General features: G+C 38.7%; 1 protein-coding gene across 4 annotated transcripts in view; it reads right to left on the reverse strand.

The window, feature by feature from the left end:
* Positions 1-20,200, reverse strand: part of CNTNAP5 (contactin associated protein family member 5) — a 985,650-nt gene that overhangs the window by 854,981 nt on the left and 110,469 nt on the right. For 3 of the 4 annotated variants that reach the window (XM_054549187.2, XM_054549186.2, XM_054549190.2), the window contains exon 1: positions 14,620-14,704. The exons of the other annotated variant lie outside the window; for it this stretch is intronic. In XM_054549187.2, the coding sequence (XP_054405162.2) occupies positions 14,620-14,701 (82 nt within the window). In that variant the 5' untranslated portion in view covers positions 14,702-14,704. Of the gene's footprint in view, positions 1-14,619; positions 14,705-20,200 lie in introns of those variants that run through there. 4 annotated transcript variants of the gene reach the window in all.

Below are 20,200 nucleotides of genomic sequence, written 5' to 3' on the forward strand. Positions count from 1 at the left end.
TGCCAGTAAAGAAGTAAGCACTGTTACACACATACACAGGCATACAGAGGCACACAGGCACACACAGGCATACAGAGTTGAACATATTGTATTTGTATGAACATACATATATATGTACAAACACATTATATTTACAAGACACATGGCATACTGTAAGGTTATCTCAAAATGACGAATCAATACCTCAAGACCAGAGGAACTACTATGTAATTTTATGTCTCTTCCTGTATTCTTTATATAATTAGGTAATTGTTGAAGGAGCCTTGTGTTTTTCAGGTAACAGTATCTTGCCCTAAATAAACTCCAAGGCCAAGGTGCTCACTAATCCAATGTGTACTTATCATCCATATGCTCAAATATCACGATCTACTGATTGTGGTACTGAAATGTCAGGCTGAATACATTTGAAGTTCACAATCTATCTGTTAGGCAAAAGAACCATGTGAAAGAGGTATAAAAATAACCACAGTAAATCAGAATACAAAGAATGATTATTGAACGCCACCCTGAAACAAGCAGCCACGGTGGAGCATGTCTGCACACCTCTCGACAGCATTTGATTTCAGAAAATAAGTAGATATTAATTTCCATCTGAATGCCCATTTAAATTCATTATCTAGAGAGGTAAATATTCACAAAGGTGACACCCAAGTCAATATTGACCTTGGGGGATAATCAATCTTGACAGTTACCCGAACAAGTGGTTTATATAGCGGATATGCACATGTACAATTCCACCAGGTGCACTAACCATGAAAAAAAACTAAAAATAAATCATTAAAAATCTGAGTATGCACATATATGTGTGCATACTATTTAATATTATTAAATTATTTTGAGTAATCCATTAAATATACCATCCTATATTTAATTATTGCTTATATTAAATTTTATTACACATACAAAGCAGGGACATTTGGGGTTCACTGGGGGGGAGGAGAGAGTGCAGTGTAGAGCTAAATAAAAGGATTTTCTGATGAATGGCACTCTAAGTAAACACTCAAGGATGTGTTTAAAATTAATATTCTGACCAGAATCAGAAATGAAGACTGAATCCAGGTGTGTGACAATTTTATTTAATTTGTATACTTTCATCACTTCTACTCACATTACTTAACATTAGGGAGCACTGAGATAGCCTCACTGATGGAGCCCAAAGGTCCATTTATTTCACAGATGTTGGGAGACAGAGGCTTGAGGCGGTGGAGGGAGCACTGCACTATAAGCCAACACTCAGGGGTTTGCCCTGTATTATCCCTCATCCCAGCTTGCTGCCTATGCTTGGGTTTCGCCTAACCTGTTGTGCTTCAATTCAATTTATTAAGTAGTTATTTTGCCATTTACTATGCTATATATGGGCAATTTAATCACAGCTAACATGAGATTCCCTTTTTTGAGGAGGTCCCAAGGGAATGCCTGGAATGCAGGTAGATAATGCAAGGGCTTTCACAAAACAGTTATTTAAAATACAAATAGCTATTAACCACAAACTAAGGATATCAAGATAAGGACACAAGTATATGACAAGCTACCATCTTTTCAAATCAGTAAATTCCAATAAGATTGTCTTGCCCTGAAACTCATATAAAATAGTAGCAAGATATATCAGATTTACAATGGTTTAGAATAAAGCACCTGCTTATTTAGTGTAACTTAGGGCAGAGATCATATTTGAAGTATTTACCAGCCTAGACATCAGCTCCTGGACCAATACAAGCACAGGCAGGTGGGGCACACCCAGTGTGGCTCTGCTGCTGTGCACCAGCCAGGCATGGACCATGACTGAGGAGGGATTCCATCCCCACTCTTCCTCAAAATGTTCTTGTACCTAGTTGCTTTTGCATAAAATTGTAGGCTTAGAGATTCCTGCAATTAAGAATAAGGCAGAAGTCTTCACATGGTACCTACATGAAGAATCAGAAGAAGGACAGGCTGAATGGTAGGATTCTAGGCCCTTCATTCTATTTTCTTCAAAGCTGCTCCTGTAATTTATTTTACATATTAAAATCATATGTAAGATTTCATTTAGTAAACCAAAAGGTTCTGCTTTTAAAACAAAATTTAAATATTTAAGGCTTTATTCCTTGAAAGGCTAATTCTTTTTGAGAGCTAGAACACTACATTGATTAATTGCCTCAGTGTGAACAGCCTCAGAATACTGTGTCCTTTTTCGATAGTTCCCGTTGTTGACGCAGAAGACAGGCAAGACTGTAAGGCACTGGACATTGAGCAAATTATTTCGCCTCTCTAAACCCAAGCAAGCAGATCCACTGAGTCAAGACAATAGCTGAAATAGAAGATACAGGAGACCCAAAGACAGGCCTCACAACCAAGCCAAGCAGCAGGCCTAAGGGACAAACTCATGAGAACTTGAGAATAAAACAAAGCATTTACTGCTGTGGCTTTCCATACAGCTGACAATGAAAGCAGGTATGTACAAGCACTGGTCCTTGCCTACCAACGGGATGCTCCAAAGCCAGTCGGACAGGGACCTATCATTGAGCACTAGTCAGTGACAGTCAGTGGAAAAATAATGGAATTGGGTATACACTTGTGAAACCTAACCTTCTGTCTATCCCTATTAGGTAAAAACAGCTTATGGTCTGGATTTGGGGATGAATCTTGCAGTGTGAAGACAAAGAACAGATCTGAATGCATCCAATAATTACCTTGTTTGAAACTATTATCTAAGTGTCAGGAATAAGGTTTTTCTAATTAGTACAAAATTTTATGGTTTATTTAATTGGTCTCTATAAATTGTATGTATTTGTGGAGTACAACATAATGTTTTGATATATGTATACAGTGTGAAATGGTAAAAATATTTAAATCTTACTCTCAGCAATTCTCAAGTATATAATATATTATTGTTAAGTATAGTCACCTTGCTGTACAAAAGAGCTCTAGAACTTATTCTGCATTTCTAAGTGAAACTTTGTACCCTTTGACCAACATCTCCCATCCCTCTCTACACCTACAGACCCTGGCAACAACCATCCTAGCTCCTGCTTCTAGGGATTTGAGTTTTTCAGATTCCACATATAAGTGAGTTTGTGTAGTGTTTGTCTTTCTGTGACTGGCTTGTTTCACTTGGCATAATGTCCTCCAGGTTAATCTATGTTGTCACAAATGACAGAATTTCCTTCTTTTTCAAGGTTGACTAGATTCTGTTGTGTTTTTATACTATGCACTTTTTATCCATTAATCTGCTAATGAACACTTAGGTTAGTTTCATGACTTGACTATTGTAGATAATGCTACAATGAACATGGGAGAGCAGAATTTAAAGATAAAATCCATGTAACAAATTCTAGGGCTGCAGTATTCTTTAGGGGTGAAATATTATGTAGTGATAAAAAATACTGCACTTAGTGACGGGGGAGTCTCAGGAAGAGACCCTAATAGTGTGCACTGATCATGAAATCCACAAGGCCATCAGTGAAAGCATGAAGCCTGGCCACAAAAAGTTGGTGAAAAGCTTTAGTGAGCAATACAAGCAACTTTCATAAACAGCTAACCTACAGGAACTGGTTGCCATAGTGACTTCTAGATATGGGGAAGGAGCCTTCTGCAAGACTGCAATAAGATGGCCTGAAGATTGGGGCAGAATCTGTGGGTCTAGACACATGAGACTTTTCTCACCATGGATTATAGGGAAAGACTGTCTCTGCTAGGACGAATTATCTGCTGGAGTTTAACAATAGCTAAGCCTTTGTGTTGAGTTCAATGAAACAGCAGATAAAATTTTTCAAAGTATGAGTTTTGGAGCCAGGGAAAAGTGGGTTAAAATCCCAGTGTGACCACCTATAACTATTTAATCTTGGGTAAATTACCACACCATCCAAGCCAGTATATCCTCACCCTAGAATGGGGAAAAGAACAACTGTCTCATAGGACTGTTGGTAACAAATAGAGTAAAATCTTACCAAGTACCAACCTTGGCACAGAGTGTAGGTTTGAAACCCTGCCGAGAAAGAAGCACATTACTTAACTTTATCTCTAATCTCCAGTGTTCCAGCATTCCAATCTGCTTGGTTTCATTTCTTTGAATTGTGTCAAAGGGTTCCTGATTGTTGTAGAATCAGAGGCATTAATCTTTCAATATCCTGGTGGTTTCAGCCTATCTCCAATCAGAAAGCATCTGCCCTGGTTGACCCCATTACTGTAAACTGACAGAGCCCATTCACTCAAAGGTACAACTCATGGATGTGGCAGCATAGTCCCAGGTGACCGTAACAGGGGTGAGCAGTATCTGAAGACTTGGGGTGGGACTGGGGTTTCTTTTTACCCACAGCTCATCCACAGCTTAGTGAACAGTTTCTGTTCACTAAGCCAGTCTGTGGGTTTCCTTTTCTCTTGTGAATTAATGTCTTTCTTACTCCCCATTATTGATTAATCATAATATGCAGTTCACAGATTAACAGTTCATCATGGGAAATGCAGCAACCTGTTGTTCTGAGACGAGGAGAGAGACCACGAAGTAGGACTCTGTGATACAGGAATACTGGAAAACATAAATAGGGAGAAAGAGCCAAAAAACTGAAGCCTTTGCCCCTGGGATTATGCAGCCCTCTGCCTTGGGTTAAGTTAATAAACTTGGGTCATCAATTTTAATTGGGGATTTGGGGAAAATATTTTATTATAGTATAAACGTGGATATAATATGGAGCTGAATGCAAATTTGCCTGAGTGTTGAAGATAAAATTCAAGAAATTACATGCTTCAGTGGCCATTTGAAGCTGAGCTCTTAGAATCCCCTGGGTTCCCTTGCACTCTATTTTCCAGTGAGCAGCACTTCAGTGGAAAAGTTTGAAAAGCATTAACTTATGCCATAAAACATAAAAACAAGTCATTTAGTAAAAGTTAATTGCAACAGGAAGAGTGAGGGAAGGGAGGTAGAAGGAAGAGATGGAGAGGAAGAAGATAGAAAGAAAGGAAAGGAGTAGAAGAACATGGGGAAGAGAGAGGAGAGGAAAGAGAAGGAAGAAAAGAGGATTAGAAAAAAGGCAGATCAGAATGTTGGGGAAGAATATCGAAGATAAAGGAGCAGGTGGAAAAGACTTAAAAAATAAGAGATACTTCATACATGGAGCAAAAGTAAAGGAATGATGGAAGGGTGAGTCACAGCGCTATGACCTTGCTTTGAGATGATACGGTTACCTTTTGTTGTGGTTTTCTCTGGAGCTATGTGGATGGCAATTCTAATCTTTCTTCTTATCAACTGTTTTGCCATGAACAAAAATATTTCAGAAGTGTACAGATAAATGGATGGGCACTAAGCATTTTATAAATATCTGAAGAAGGAAGGAAGGAAGGGAGGGAGGGGATGGGGAGGGGAGGCGAGGGGAAGGGAGGGAGGACTTGTGGATAACATGTCTTAACTCATCAATTATGATGCAGCATCTGATTTTTAACCCAAAATCAACAGGAAAATAGGAATACTTATGCCATTTATTCACCAGAAACAGACTTCAGTAGTACACAGGAGGGCAACGTGGCTCTCTCAACTTTCCAATTCTAAGTCCATCTGCCTGAATCCCCTGCAAATGGTGGTCTTAGGGAGCTGAGAACATTGTCACACACACTCCTTCCCAGGATCATGGGTTTACTTAAGGTCTGTTTAAGGATCTTTCTGCCATAATGCTGACATATTCTCCATTGCCCTATTCAGTTTTTTGGAGGGGCTGTGCTCCTTACTTCTCTAGATGAAGCTTGTTTCCCCCACTCTTATGGGGCTCCTTTTGTGAGTTTCTCAGCAAGCAGGTTCACTGGCCAAGGCCTAGAAGCAGTGATTATGCTATGACCCAACCCAGGAACTAGGTGAGGGATCCAGAATGGTGATGTTTCTCTGTCAGGTGGAGGTAGACTCTACTCATAGTCTGTTTACATGGGAGATAAAATGAGAACAAATTTCTATTTGTCTTAGCAGTGACTCACCCATCTGATTACCCAGATGAAGGGGAAGTGGGCCAGACTTTGTTTGAAAATGGAAATGTAGCTGTCCTTGCCCTACATAGTATTATAAGTTATTATGAGAAAATCCATGTTGAGTTTCATTAATAATTATAACAGGTATAATGATTGGATGTCCACATTATATGTATTTTATGCAGAGTCACTCATACTTACAGACTTTGCAAGGTGCATGTTAGTATCCACAGAACATATTCACAGAATGAGAATTAAATCAATCCCAAACTGTGTGACATATGCCCTTCTCACTGTCCTTTTTCATCTCCCCATTGGCCATCTACTGCACTTTTGGCCATGTAATATGAGGGAGGGGTTCAGCCTGGGCAAAAATAGGAAAGTGGCAACACTTGTTTTGCATACCTAGAACATCCCTGTTCTTTCTCCTTCCAGATTCAAAACATTATCCTCCTTTTTCCAGATACCCAGTACTATCTCTTCCACAGACTTTTTTTCCTGGAAAAGGTCTGTTTCTCTGTCAAGTACCATATAGATTTGCTTTCCTATACTCAGTGGGGCTCTGTGTCTTAAAGCTTATCTATATGAATTGGAAGGCTCCCTTCCCCACACAACTCCACCCATATTTACAGATTCAGGAGATTAATGGAGTTAGCAGAAGGGTTGTTTGGGGACAGAGTTGGATGGAGCATTCCAATTAAGGGGCCTTCCCAGGTTCCCTGTGGGGACCAGCCCCATGTCTGGCCTGCATCAGTAACAGGTCTTGCCTGGAAGTTTCACTTTTGCTGACTATGCCCATGTTGTTTAGCAAGGCAGCACTGGAATCTCAAAGATTTCTTACCCTTTTATCTTACATCTGGAAGAGAATCATCTCCTCAGGGAAAAGTCAATGGTAATATAAAAACCGCATGGTCACAAGACAGAAGAAAAGGAATGGGAAAGAGAAGAAGAAAGTGTGAGAAGAAGGGAGGGAGGGGAAAACAGAGATACAACTGAACCCACCTATTCAGTAAATAGTGGCCTAGACTAATACCTACATAACATCTGTCTGTTTGGCACATTTCTTTAGACTGCTATTTGCTTTGGATTTCCTTTAGAAGGATATTTCTGCTTCCAAAGGTGGATAGTTAAAAATAATATACATCACAAGCAGTGTTTTGGCATTTCCCTTCACTTTCTTTCTATCTTCAACATTACTGTTGTCATCCTTTAAAACTCTATCAATTCAGCTGATCCTGTGAACAGATGGCATTAATCAAACCCCAAGAATATGCACAAAAGCAATTAGAAATGTAGAGACATGGAATTTATGCCAGCAAATCAATTACCAATGATAGCACATCAGCGTAGCACACCCAACTTCCCCTTGTTTCTCTTTCCACTGAGCAGCCCCTGATAGCAGTAATGATCCCTGGTTTACCCCCGTCAGAGGGGGAATGAGAACTGGGATGTTGAGGTTTAATTACACATTCCTTAATGACTAGTTCTCATTCTGCTGACAAAAACCAGCATAATTTACAGACTAGAAGATGCATCAGGATGATGGATAGAGACAGCATGTGCTATACAATGTCATGCAAATATGAAATATACTGCACTGAGAATACGGTCGTTTGGTATTCCCAGAGAAGAACTTCATTTCAGAGAACTGAGTACCTTTTCTAGCATCTATCCCTCTCATTTGTCAAAAACAATAGAAACAGCTATAGAATACATTTTAACCACAAATCTGTACCTTCTGTGAGTTCACTAGCTCATATATGCCTAGGTCTTAAATTTACTTGGCCATTATTTTTTTTTCCAATGCTGTGTAACTTTTGTAGATTCTGATATATCTATCCTTCCTTATTTAAGGTCTTACTAATTGTCACTTGAGTTATTGTAATCATCTCTTAACTGGTTTTCTTACCACCAGTCTTGGTCTATTCCAGTCTATCCTTCACAGAGTAATTTTTTTAAAGCAAAAAATCTGTCTATAATCATTACCTGTATTAAAACGTTCAATGAATCTCCATAGCTTTAAAAATAAAAGACTCTCATGCTTACCTACAACTCTAATTTTTTCTTCTATCCCTATACCAAGTAATAACTGCCCCCCTCCCATTTCTCCAGCTTCTCCAGATAGCAAAGTCTGACTGTTGAAATCTTAGATGAATTTGTTTTTCCTCAAAGAGCATACCTTGATGTCCCAGCCAGTATGAGATGCTCATTTTGTGCCTTAAAGTGCATGCCATGTTTACCTTTATCATAGCATTTGTCACTCTGACATGACTAAAGGTTTATTTTTCTAACTACAAAGTGTTCAAAGTTTCTTGAGGTTATGGACCATATTTTCTTATTCATTATTATTTCTCCAGATTCATAGACAAACTTGAGTTTAGCAAAGAGAAACTGTAGTTCTAAAATAATGTTTTCAAATACATAACACACAAAAAAACTATTAACATTTAAATCTGCTCTTGACCACAGCTTAAAAAGATGACATGAGATTCATGGAATCATGTTATCAGGGTAATGGTGTAGGTTTGCAATAAAAAAAGAGAGATCTTTTCAATAATTTGTTAATAAAGCCCCATTGAGTATAATCCAAACTTCTCCTTTTTATACTGATCCTTGGGCTATAAAATAGTTTTTATAGCAATGTGATTATGTATTTTTTTTAGATTCTATAAGCAACACTCATTAAAATTCCATAAAGCAAGTTAATAAAATTGGCTCCAACTTGATACTGAAGTCAGTGGATGGAGAGGCTTCCTCTGTTAGGAACAAATGGCCATGTGATACATCAATAAGACCATCATAGCAATGAAGTCTGGAAATATGAAAGCTTCCATAGCTGCAGGGGCTCGTTTTTCAGCTCCCGCATCCAATCAGGTGATCTGAACTTCTGTTCTTTCATTTAATAGCTAACCGCTTCTTGGTATTTCCAAAACAGTAGTTAGTTGTACTTGTTTCAAAAATAAACATGAAACAAATTTTAAAAGTAATATTCTAGCAATAGAGCCAAGAGAGAATTTTAGTTTAGAAATAAGCAGTCTTAGCAGGAAACCAATCATTTATTCTCTCATCCTTTCACTTGCCCAGTGTTTTACGCATTCAATATAGACTTTCAAATGAAATATGACCATCAGAGAACTTTGCATCCTAGTTGAGGAGACAAGGATTGTTAGTGTTATGGAAATGTAATATATAGGGGCACTTGATATGCCTGAGAAAAATATTTCTGGGCGTGTGTGTGTGTGTGTGTGTGTGTGTATGTATGTATGTATAGCAGGGAGAGAGTGAGAGAAGATAACAAACGAAAAAGAGTATTCTAGACCAAGCAGGCTGTCTATGAAAATAAATGCAAGATTTGAGACAACATAGCTTGTTTGTGGAATGTGAAGGAGTTTCATAAATTTGTGTTGGAGGAGTGGTGAATATGAGGTTTAGTCAGAGCCAGATCAGGGTCAGTCCTGTGCTAGGCCAAGGAATTCATAACTACTAGTTAATTAATACTTGTTGGTCTGACATCTGTAGACTTACAAGCCGTAATGTTAACATGTGCCTTTCATGGTACTGTGTGTTTGTGTATGTGTAGGAAAGGGATTCACAAGTCCTCATCAAGGCTGTGTCCTTTCCCTATCAACTTTTTAAATCAAAGCTCATAAAAAATAAAGCATCAAGTGCTCATCCAGATGAGGCTCTTATCTTTGGTCATTGTGATGTTTAGCATTTTGCATCAAATCTAGATCACCATTTTTTTTTTCTTTTAGGTGTGACTCAGGAGTTGGCTGTGGTGCGAACTGCTACTCTCATGCCCTTTGCCATGGGTAGAGCTGCAGAAATTAACCATAAAGAACCCATGTCAAGTTTCCACAGATATGTATATACACAGTGTCAAAGTGAATGTTTTGGAGTAAGTTTCATATCTTGCAAAGAGTTTGGTGTTTGAAAATAGATAAATATAGGTCCAGATGTTGATTTTTTTATTGTTTAGATCTGTGATCTTGAGGAAATCATTAACTTCTACTAACCTTGAATCTACTCATCTGTAAACTGGATCTGTAAGTATACCTAGCTGTACTGCCTTGGTAATTTATGTGGACACAACATAAGGTGAGAGATAAGTATATAGAAGTTGGTAGGGATTAAAACCCTACTATATTGTTATTCTAATTATAATTGCTTTACAATGTTAGAATATAATCATCCCAGAAATATCCAAATAAAATGATCAGTAGGCAACATCAGCATTTAAAGACAAATTGCATTAAAAGTAAATAGGATGTTAATAATAATGATCTAATCCATTTTCTTCGTTTCATACAGCAAGATCATTGGGGTAACTAAGTAACCTCTACAAGGTCACCATCCAGAAAGTGGCAGAGTTTTGATGAATGAAGAAAACTTCCCTTATGAATTAAAAATGTCATTATTGGCTCCAAATGTGTACACTGCAACCTTTCAATAAAGTCCTATTGAGTGAATTGCAATTGTCCTCTAGGATTTTAGGTAACTAGATCTCTTCTCCACCTTCTCATCTAAGGGGGATAATTATCATTTTATACACAGGAAATATTTGAGTGAAGTTCTGGCTTATCAACTCGGAGACTCTGAATCACCAACTGAAGGTTTTAGGGGCATTTCAAATAACATCACATTACTTTGTTTTTTTAACAAATGGGCTTTAAGAAATAAAGTGATTCAGTAAAGGGAAACCGAGATCCAGTAAAGAAAGCAATGAAATTGGACAGAGGAACAAAGGAAAAAGAAAGAAAACTGCAATTTAGAGGATAGTCATTCATTAGAACAAAAAAAAAAAAAAAAAAAAAAAAAAAACAAGGAGAGTAAGGTTTTCATAATAAAACTAATTTTCTCATAATTTTGAACTTGTGTGGAAATTGCTAGTCTAGGGTTTGGTATACATTTCCCAATTGCAGAAATATCAATTTAGTTTTGAGATGGGGGACTATGTGAAGAGAAAGGAAAAAGAGTTCATATGTACTGTCAAAGATAAGCCAATTCAACAAAAGGAAAATCTTTAGGACTCTTCCAAATGAGCATTGGAGTGCTTCCTTTACTTGTGCCGACTGCAAATGCCACAAAAAGTTGCTGCTGAAAAAACCAGCGTGATTGTTTATTTTTAATATTATCTATTGATTGAGTTTGTGCATAAGCTTCAGATAACTCAAAGTATAGTTCATCTCCTTATTTGAAGAGCCTTATGAATCTGATTGAAGTCATCACATATCTTAGATGAAATTCTATGTGAGATGAATGAGCTAGAATGAAGAGTTTTTGATCCCTCTCTCAAGGCTGTATTTGTGTGACCCTAATATGTAGCAACAAACTTAGATACTGCGCTTGGAAATCATTCAAAGTGATGTATTGCTCAAAAGTAAAGCTCTTTATAATCGCACAACGTATACTTATTGTTAAAAATAGTAAATAGTGACCCATATGTGCTCCATGCATTCCTGCTATCTTCTGAATGCACATTTTATCACTGTAATCGTCTCTTAACATACTTAATATTTAAAGAATTTTCTCAGTAACATATTTACCTGCTGTTCTGTTTTGGAGTAGATGCATACCTCAATTGTTGTTTTATACTCAAGCCTGGGAGCACTATAAGGTTGAATAACATAGTAGGTATTTGAACCCTTAGCTGTGGCATAACTAGGGCTAGAACTCCTCAGCTCTTCGAACTCCCAGTTTCACTTTAACCAACTATCAAGTCATATCACTTCTTCTTGTGTCAAAAGAGTTAATATTATATGTAAAATGATTTTTCATTAAACATTGGCCTACTATATCTACATTTGAAGTTAACTAATTCCCTCAGGGTAAACCCAAAGGAAGAATTGTAGCTATTTAATATCCTGAAAATCTGAAATGAGGGAATTTCTGCAGTTTTTATTACTGGTAAGTAATTATGTTCTCTGCACAGATTCATAATATCTGTACTGAAGCTGGCCCTTCTAACCTGACTTTATTTTAATTTTGTTCAATTAGAAACTTATAAAATCTATAACTGGGCAAGCATTCATCTTTCCTTTGAAGTTAAAAGCCCAGGCTTTGGTCAGATTATGAGAAATGTAAATGCATGTGCACACACACACACAAAACACACACATACACACCACATCACAGTAACAACCACCAACAACATATTATTATAAGAATAATAAAAACAATTAAAAGTTATGTATACCTGGACAAAGTCCACAAGTGTAACTATATACTATGGAAAATATTGGGTTAATAAATCCATTTTGAAGGCTACTGTCACCAATGTCATGACATATTACTTCAAAATATAGGAAGAATAATCTTGTAAAAAAAATTTCCAAATAAACTTTTATGAAGTGACTATTTGAAAATAAATTGCTAATGTTTAGTGTATGTATACAAATATTAATTGATTATAGACAAAAATAAACCCAAGTCCTATATTTAATGAATAAAGCGTGTGGTCAGTAGAAATCTAAAGGAATTGTGGAATTTTAATGCATATTTCTTAGAGCTTCTGCATCATAGATTATGAAGACACCAAAATATACCAATTTCAGAGCTAATTTTTTTTCTGCTGTTCTATTATTCACTCAATTAATAGGTTTTGTACAGCATAATATCATTAGTGATTATTCCTTAAGAACATTGACCTCAAAATATTTAGCAAGCAGTGAGCATTCAATTGAAATGCTGATTGGAAATAGGGAAATTAAACTGTCACTGATAAAATACTAAAGCTCATTATCACAGTTTCATTTTAAATGTTCAGAATTAGCTTTATTACTGCATCGGTAATGATAAGCATGAGTCTTAAATCCATGTCATTTAGGTTTTATGAGCATTATTAAAACACATTAACCATAATTCAATTAATTTTAAAAAATGCTATTCTACAATATTTATTTTACTGGCTCTTAAGAAAAGGTGTTGCATTAGGAAGTCCACAGCCATATGCCTATGGAGTATGTTCTGTCTTTTTTACCCTTATCTCTCACCCCCACCTTTGTGGCTTTTCAAAGTATTTTCACTCTTCTCAGATAGGTAACTGTGCTGAAGGGAAAACACAGCTAGCTAGCTGCCACGCCTTTGGATCATTAGGACAATACTGACCTCTAGTGTTCTAGAAGGTGGAGAAAAATAGCCCAGCACTGTGCCTTACCTCCTCTTACTAACCACTTAGATCTTTTTCTAAAGCACCACGGGAACAATTTCACAGAAGAAGAAGAAGAAGGAGGTGGAAGAGAATGAGATGAAGAAGTAAAAGAAAAAAACTCAGATTCCAACGGCTCCTACATATTCTCTGAAATAATTTCTGAACCAGGGCCCTTTCGATCCTCCCTTAGAGAGGATGATCCCTTTAGCCTTCCTGTAGAATACAAACTTTAATACAATCTGTATAAGGCATTACGACTAACTATAGATGCTGGCCCTCCAAAACTTCCAACCACAGATAGAAACACTGGCTCAGTTTTGAACATTTTTCTATACACTACATTTGTCCAATTGTCTTCCCTTGAGACATAACTCTGAGGATAAATGCACAGGGTCCTCTAGGACCTAAGTGGGTGGAGAGTGAGGTAGAAAGGTCCCCATGTGGTAAGTAATCTTCATACTGTTCTCTAACCATGATAATGCAAATTACAAAAACTAAAAAATAAAACTGTTCCAATATGGGTAATGCTTCTGAGCTTCATGACAGGGATAAGGGATATGGGAGCAAGCCCAGAAACTTGAGGGACCTTGATAAACCATCTTTGGAAACAACACAGATGGCTTAATTGCATTCTTTCTCATTTAGGAAGTCCCAGAGCTGGAAAAACTTCCCCTCCTCGCCTAGAGAGGCAGCTGAGAAATTGAGCCTGAACCTCTCATAGCTCCAGAGATTTATTCAAGTTTGATGGACTGGATTCTTTAAATATATAGTGCAGTTGGTGGATCCCCGGGAGTCCAGCCTTCCTGCCTATTAAATTAAATGTCCTGCACTTGCCGAGGTTAGAGCTTGGACGACAGAGTGTATACTTAGTGCATACTCATTAGTGTTCACAGGCACAAAGATTTTTGGGGTGGGGTGTGCATCAAAGCTCTTCCTCCTGTAATAGGGGCAGCCATTGATCTTGTGGTTAACAACATTGGTCTATGACTCTTAGGCCAAAACTCCCAATCCTGTTAAACTGGTGCCCATTGGTTGCAAGATACCCCAACTGGAGCCTTCTGCCTAGGGCAGAACGCAGAGCCACGTATCGTGGGGCGCTTGGCATACCGCAAATCCGAGGCACTGCATTCAGAGATGAGCCACTGTCACCGAGCACGGTGGCTGGGAGCATCTCCATCCCAGGAAGCTCAGCTCCCAGTGCATTCTGTCTGAACCGGGGGCCCTTCTCCGGAAAAAGCACTGGCTGAGATCAGGAAGGCATGGAACGCGGAGCTAGCAGGAGGTTAAGGGAAGAGAAACCTTTCTTTATCCCTTGAACTTTGCGATAACGGAAGAAGGGAGGAAATCCAGCAGGGTTGGCTCATTTGAGCTCTACTAACTTTTGGGATGGTTGGAGTGATGGAACCACACTGATCAGCATTTTTTTTTTCCGTTTCCTTTGCCCAAAGCAGACACAATCAAGTACGCTTAGACAGTTGATTGTCTTTCTGAATGCGATCGTTTTCCACCTCACCTACCCGCCCCCAGCTCCTCGTACTCACAGTTTGTCGCTGTTAATCCTAAATGCCACAAGCCGGAGAACAGCAAAGTCAAAACGCTGGTCAGCCGTGGTACAGAATCCATTTCCCCCGAGTGAGTGGTCCCTCCCAATCGAATCCCAAATTCGCAGTCGCCAGCCGCGGCTTCTTCTCGCTCTCTCTCTCCTCTGCACCGCCTGACCCCCTCCCACCCCCCCTTGGAGAGGCACTCGCTCTTTCACTCCATCCCGTGCCCAGACGCTCCACCGAAACCGTGGCGGGGGATTCTTCGGAGCTGCAGCTGGGGCTACGGTCCCCGCAACAGCCGCTAGCTGGACTCGCCTTCCTCGCTCTCCTCTTCTTTCTCTTCCCCCCTCCTTAACGGTGCAAATCCAAACCCAATTAGAACGACAGGCGCCGGAGCTCGGTGGACAGCCAAATCCACCTCGTCGGGCGCGAGAGCTGGAATCAGCACCCGGGTGGCGGACAGCTCCTTATAGGCGAGCGGGGCCGCGCGGCACCGCCCCCAGCCAGGCCCGCCCCGCGCTCGCCTATAAGAGCAGCCTGGGCGGGTCTTTGCCCCGCTCTGGCGCTTTTCCTCTAGGCAGCCAAGCCGCTGCGGTGCGCTTTGGCTACCTGGGAGGGAAAGGGAAAGGAAATTCTCTCTACCTCCGGCTTTCTCTTCCCTTTCCCCCATTTGGGAAACGAGTAGAGGTATTGAAATTTAAAGATTTTCAAAGGCCGCTGCCGAAGGATGCTAATAGGAGTTGGAAGACAGACGCATTAGGAAGAGGGAATTTCCCACGGAAAGCTTTGTAATGAGCTAACGAGATGCGTTCCCCCACCTCACCTTTGGAGGGGAGGGGAAAACAGAGCTTGAATTACGCATTTAGTTTCCCCTGCGCATTCGTTCCCTGATGGGAAAAGCTGATGGGTCTCGATAGGATCGGGATTTCTGGTTTCGCGATTTAGCGTTGTGCGCGCTCCTCTGCTTGCAGACCCCGCAGCTACTCCCACCGCACATCCTCTCGCCGGTCTTCGCGTCTGCGTCTCCCTCCCGCTGTTGGCGCGTTGCTTCGGGCAAGTACTGCAAGGTGCTCCGGGGCTCTGAATTCCAAGCCCAGGTGGTTCACTGGCGTCTCGGAGACGGAGAGAGGAGAGACACATGGGTGTGGTAGTGATGAGAGTCAGGGTGGAAGCCCGGGTTGGCTCTTAAGAATTGAAAATATGAGGGCTCTGCTGGAGGGATTTGAATTTTGAGAAAGGGAAAGAGTGATTTTGGTTTCTTTCTAGACACCCCCGCTTACAAATTTTGGTTCTGTTTTTGGTTCTAGTATATATCTGGAAACTCTCCTGCTTTATCATAAATCAGCTTATTTTGTTTTTATTGGAAGCTGTCAGAAAGCTGTCAAACCTTAAGAAAATGAGGGACCATAATGATTTCTCCTATATGAAGCTTACAATGAAGTTAGGGTTGATGAACTCTACCCGCTTCAGAGGAATTTGATGTCTTCCTCTCTCCCCACCCTCCTCTTACCTTCAACAGAAGCAATTATACTGCCTTATTTGACATTGTAGACTCCTGACAATCCTGGCTGCACGACTATAGATGGGACTAGGTTTCAAGCAGCTTCTGCATGAATCCTGAGGTTAACCTTGTGTTTTTTGGTTACAGCTAGACTCACATCATTGAAATATTAACAGATAGTTGAATGACAACTGGATTAGTGACCTCATTTTAGAGAAGAAAGAATTCTGAGGGTCCTATCACTTATACGTAAATGATCCTCTTCTCTCTAAGCTTCTAACTAAGGATAATTACGTAAGTCACTAGATTCCTAGGCAAACTGAAAGACTTTCCCAGCTGGAGCTTTACTTAGGGTGCATGGTAAGGTGCAGGGGAGGACCACACCCAGAAGATGGTGAATGTCAACATATCCAGGCTGAGGTGACCTAAGGAGCTGCCCTCTTGGCAGCTGGAAGGGGTCTGAAGAGACGAGAAGGCTCGGGTTCAAAGTCGAGCTGCATGGGTTTCTTTTTTCCTACCTAGGGTCCTGAGGAACTGCCACCCAACCCCTAGCCTTTGAGGATCCCATGGTGAAAAACATCTATCTGGCTATTAATCATACTAAGAAAACTAGAGAAATACACTGAGCCATTACAGCTTGGTATGTTGTAATTATATGTAAACACTTAGACATTTTTAAAAGTAGAATATTACAGATATAACTTAAGCTCCTTTTGCATTCTTCTCTGATCCCATTCATCTGCCATCATACCTAGAAGTAAACACTTTACTTATCTGGTGTATATCATTCCTATACATAAATAATGTTTTTAAACTTTTGCCATACATATTTATCTCCCTGAACAATACGTAAGAGTGCTTTGTCTTTAACCAACACATAAATGGTGTCATGTTCTTTCATTTGCACCTCGCAATTTACTTAATATTATAATTTTGAAATCTATGTATCCAGCTACATAAAGTCCTAGTTATTTTATTATAACTACTATATTTATTTCATTTCATAAATATGCCAAAATATATTCATTAATTCTTTTATGTATGAATCTATAGATTGTTTCCAGGGTTCTTGATTTTTCCCTTAAAAAAGTACAATCTTTTACCTGTCTCTTAGTTTTTCCTGCTCATATACTGAAGAGTAGAATTTCCGGACCATAGGAAATGCTTGTCTTCAGCTTTACCAGGTGTTTTCTGTTATTCTTAAAATGATGGTACCAATTTATAAGTCTCCTCCCCTACTAGCAGTGTGTGAGATTTCCCCTAGTTCCACATCCCTAACAACACTTCAAGACCCCTCTCTTTATGAATGGGAATATGATAGACAACACAGGTCTTTTGTCACTGAGTTTAATGTTCCACTATATAATTCCACCTTCTACACCTCACCCCCCAAAAATGCTTAGTTTAATATAACATTTCAAAAATTATAGAACACGTTGGCTTTGTCTTCCAGCAGAATGGCTTTAAATTAATTATCTGTGCCAGTAAAATATGCTTAGGATAGATATTAACAGGCAGTTAGGAAATTTTTTGCCATGAAGCCCTCGAACTGTGAATGGTATTCAAGTTATTAGTAAATATTGAAACTCTGCATTTATATGTCTATATGCAGACACAGTGTATAAATTTCACCTAACTTAAACTCCTATTTACAGTTGTAGCTTTTATTTCTCTCCCTCAAACACACCTGTTCTCAGAGCAAGTTGAGACTTAAATGTCAGACATTTGTCTAATATTTGTTAACATTTTAGTAAGAATACTGCAGCTCTGAATGTAATGAGGGGTAAACAGCTGTTCCTCTCAGACAACAGTGTAAACAATGCCATCTTCTGGGGGCATTTTGCCAGCAAATATTTATTAGCAGTACAATATTAATCACTATAAAAACTGTTTTCAGCCAAATTGATGTTTACCTATTGAAATTATTTTGTAAAGCTTTTAGTCTGATAAATCCACTTTCCAAATGGTGAAGTAGAAGCTGAGTAAACTCCCTTTTCTCCCCCATGTTTCTCCATATAGAAAAATAACTCATTTTTGCAGAGCACTCTGCTTTGAAGAGGCTTAAAAGTTCTGCATGGATGGAGCAGGTTGAATACTAACAGAAAATGGGGAAAAAAATGGATAATTGTGAAACCCGAAAATGTCTATATTTTCAAGATAATAAATCTGACCATCTTCTCAAGACAAACTTATATTTGAAATCTTAAAAAAGGAAATGAAATGAGTAGGATGGCATTTCATTGTTTCTTTGATTTTCCCTTGAGCACTTCCAGTTATTTTTCCTTATGGACAGAAGGGAAAGAATCATTCATCAAATGGAATCTTAGCATTGGAATATTCAACAAATGGTTCATCTCATTGATTTTATAATTCTCCTGTGAGGCATATAGAAGGCATGTTTGGTCATCTCCATTTTATTGATAGGATACTAAGAGGAGACAGATATTGACATGATATATGTCACACAGAATTAATGGCTCCAACCCATAGGGGCACAGAAAATGAAGGTTCCCCCCACTCCCCTATTCTATCAAAAATAGTTATCTTCTGTCATCTGCCTCCTGCCAGTACAACGGCCTTTGCTCTTAGATGCCTTTGCCGGGTGTGCATGCTTTTCAGCTGGTAAGATGCTGTGCTCTTTGCATATACTGCTCTTTCCTCTTTCCCTGGACTTTTCGTTCCCACTGGCAAATGTTCAAGCCCAAATTCCGCTAACAATTCTCTGTTTCCCTAACTCAGTAATTTCTCAAGAGTAGTTCCCTGAAGAATATTTAACTTTGAGTTTTCAGCACACATAGTAGATTTTCAAGGAATAGTTGATGTCTGATAATGTTAGCTACAAAAAGTCCTTGTCAGTTATTTCAGGGGTTATAACGATCCCCCAATCCACTCCTTGCATCAGAATGCAGAGGCTCCTTTAAGGACATTTGTCCTTATTTACCTTAAAATCAAGATGTCAACTATATTTTAAAAAACACTGAAAATGCAGTTTAGTATTAATATCCTGATAGTTTATTTTCCTAGTCACATATTTCTCCAACATTTAGATTCATTTCTCTGAAGGAATTTACCTTCTAAAGTATCTATATAATTGCATTGATACAAATCTAGCCATGCCACATCCAGAAACATACGTCAAAAATAGTTTTTCTTTTTCATTTAGTTCTGTCTGTCTCTAAAAGAACTCCCGTCTATAATCACCAAGAAGTCATTTTGATATATATAAAATTTCAGGAGAAACTTGTTTGGGATAATTAAATAAAAATAATTCTGAGCTTAAAATAGGAAATTCTAAGTATTAGCCTTGGCTTTGCAGCTTACTATTACGAGGCCTGGAGTATATAACTTGGTCTCTTTGAGATTCCATTTCCATACCTGTGAATTGTGAATTATGATAATCCCTGGCTTTGGTATTTGTGCATATTCAAAGGAATCATACATTTAAAAATATTGTTGTACAGACACAAGTTGTAAATGCTATGTCCTAGCCTGGAGAAGACAATTTATTCAGTCCATAATCACAGGATTTCTAATGCATTTTATTTGCCAGTTCAAGTAAAAATAAGTTCAAACATCTAAAAATACTACTCATTCCAGTGGAAACCTGCATGATTTCTTACTCAAAATAATCACAATAATTTAATTAACTCAACATTAACTTATTGAGCAACACTAATGTGCCTAGCCTTGTATAATTTTTTTTTTTTTTTTTTTTTTTGGTTAAATAGATGTCATCAATGACTTGGTCCTATCTGAAGTTTTTTATACTTTCCACAATTTCTAGCTGGGAAGTTGACATGTACAAACACAAGTAATGAGTGCTTATAGGAGAGGAACAATTTAATCATGTATTTTTCAAGTCCATCCAAGTGGCAGACATAGAGGTCCTGGTCAACAGCCAATTCCAACTTTTTCCTTGGTTCCTAAACAGGCTGGTAAAGAAATCATGATTGGAGTAAGCCTACCATAGCAATTGAATTCCCCTTTCAGAGTGATTATCTGGTGCTTGCTGTGTGACTCAGTTCTGACCAAAAAGACTCAAGAGGAAAAAGAGATCTTCTTAGTGAAAAGGAGAAG

The sequence above is a fragment of the Pongo abelii genome, chromosome 11, assembly GCF_028885655.2.
Source record: "Pongo abelii isolate AG06213 chromosome 11, NHGRI_mPonAbe1-v2.0_pri, whole genome shotgun sequence".
NCBI lineage: Eukaryota > Metazoa > Chordata > Mammalia > Primates > Hominidae > Pongo > Pongo abelii.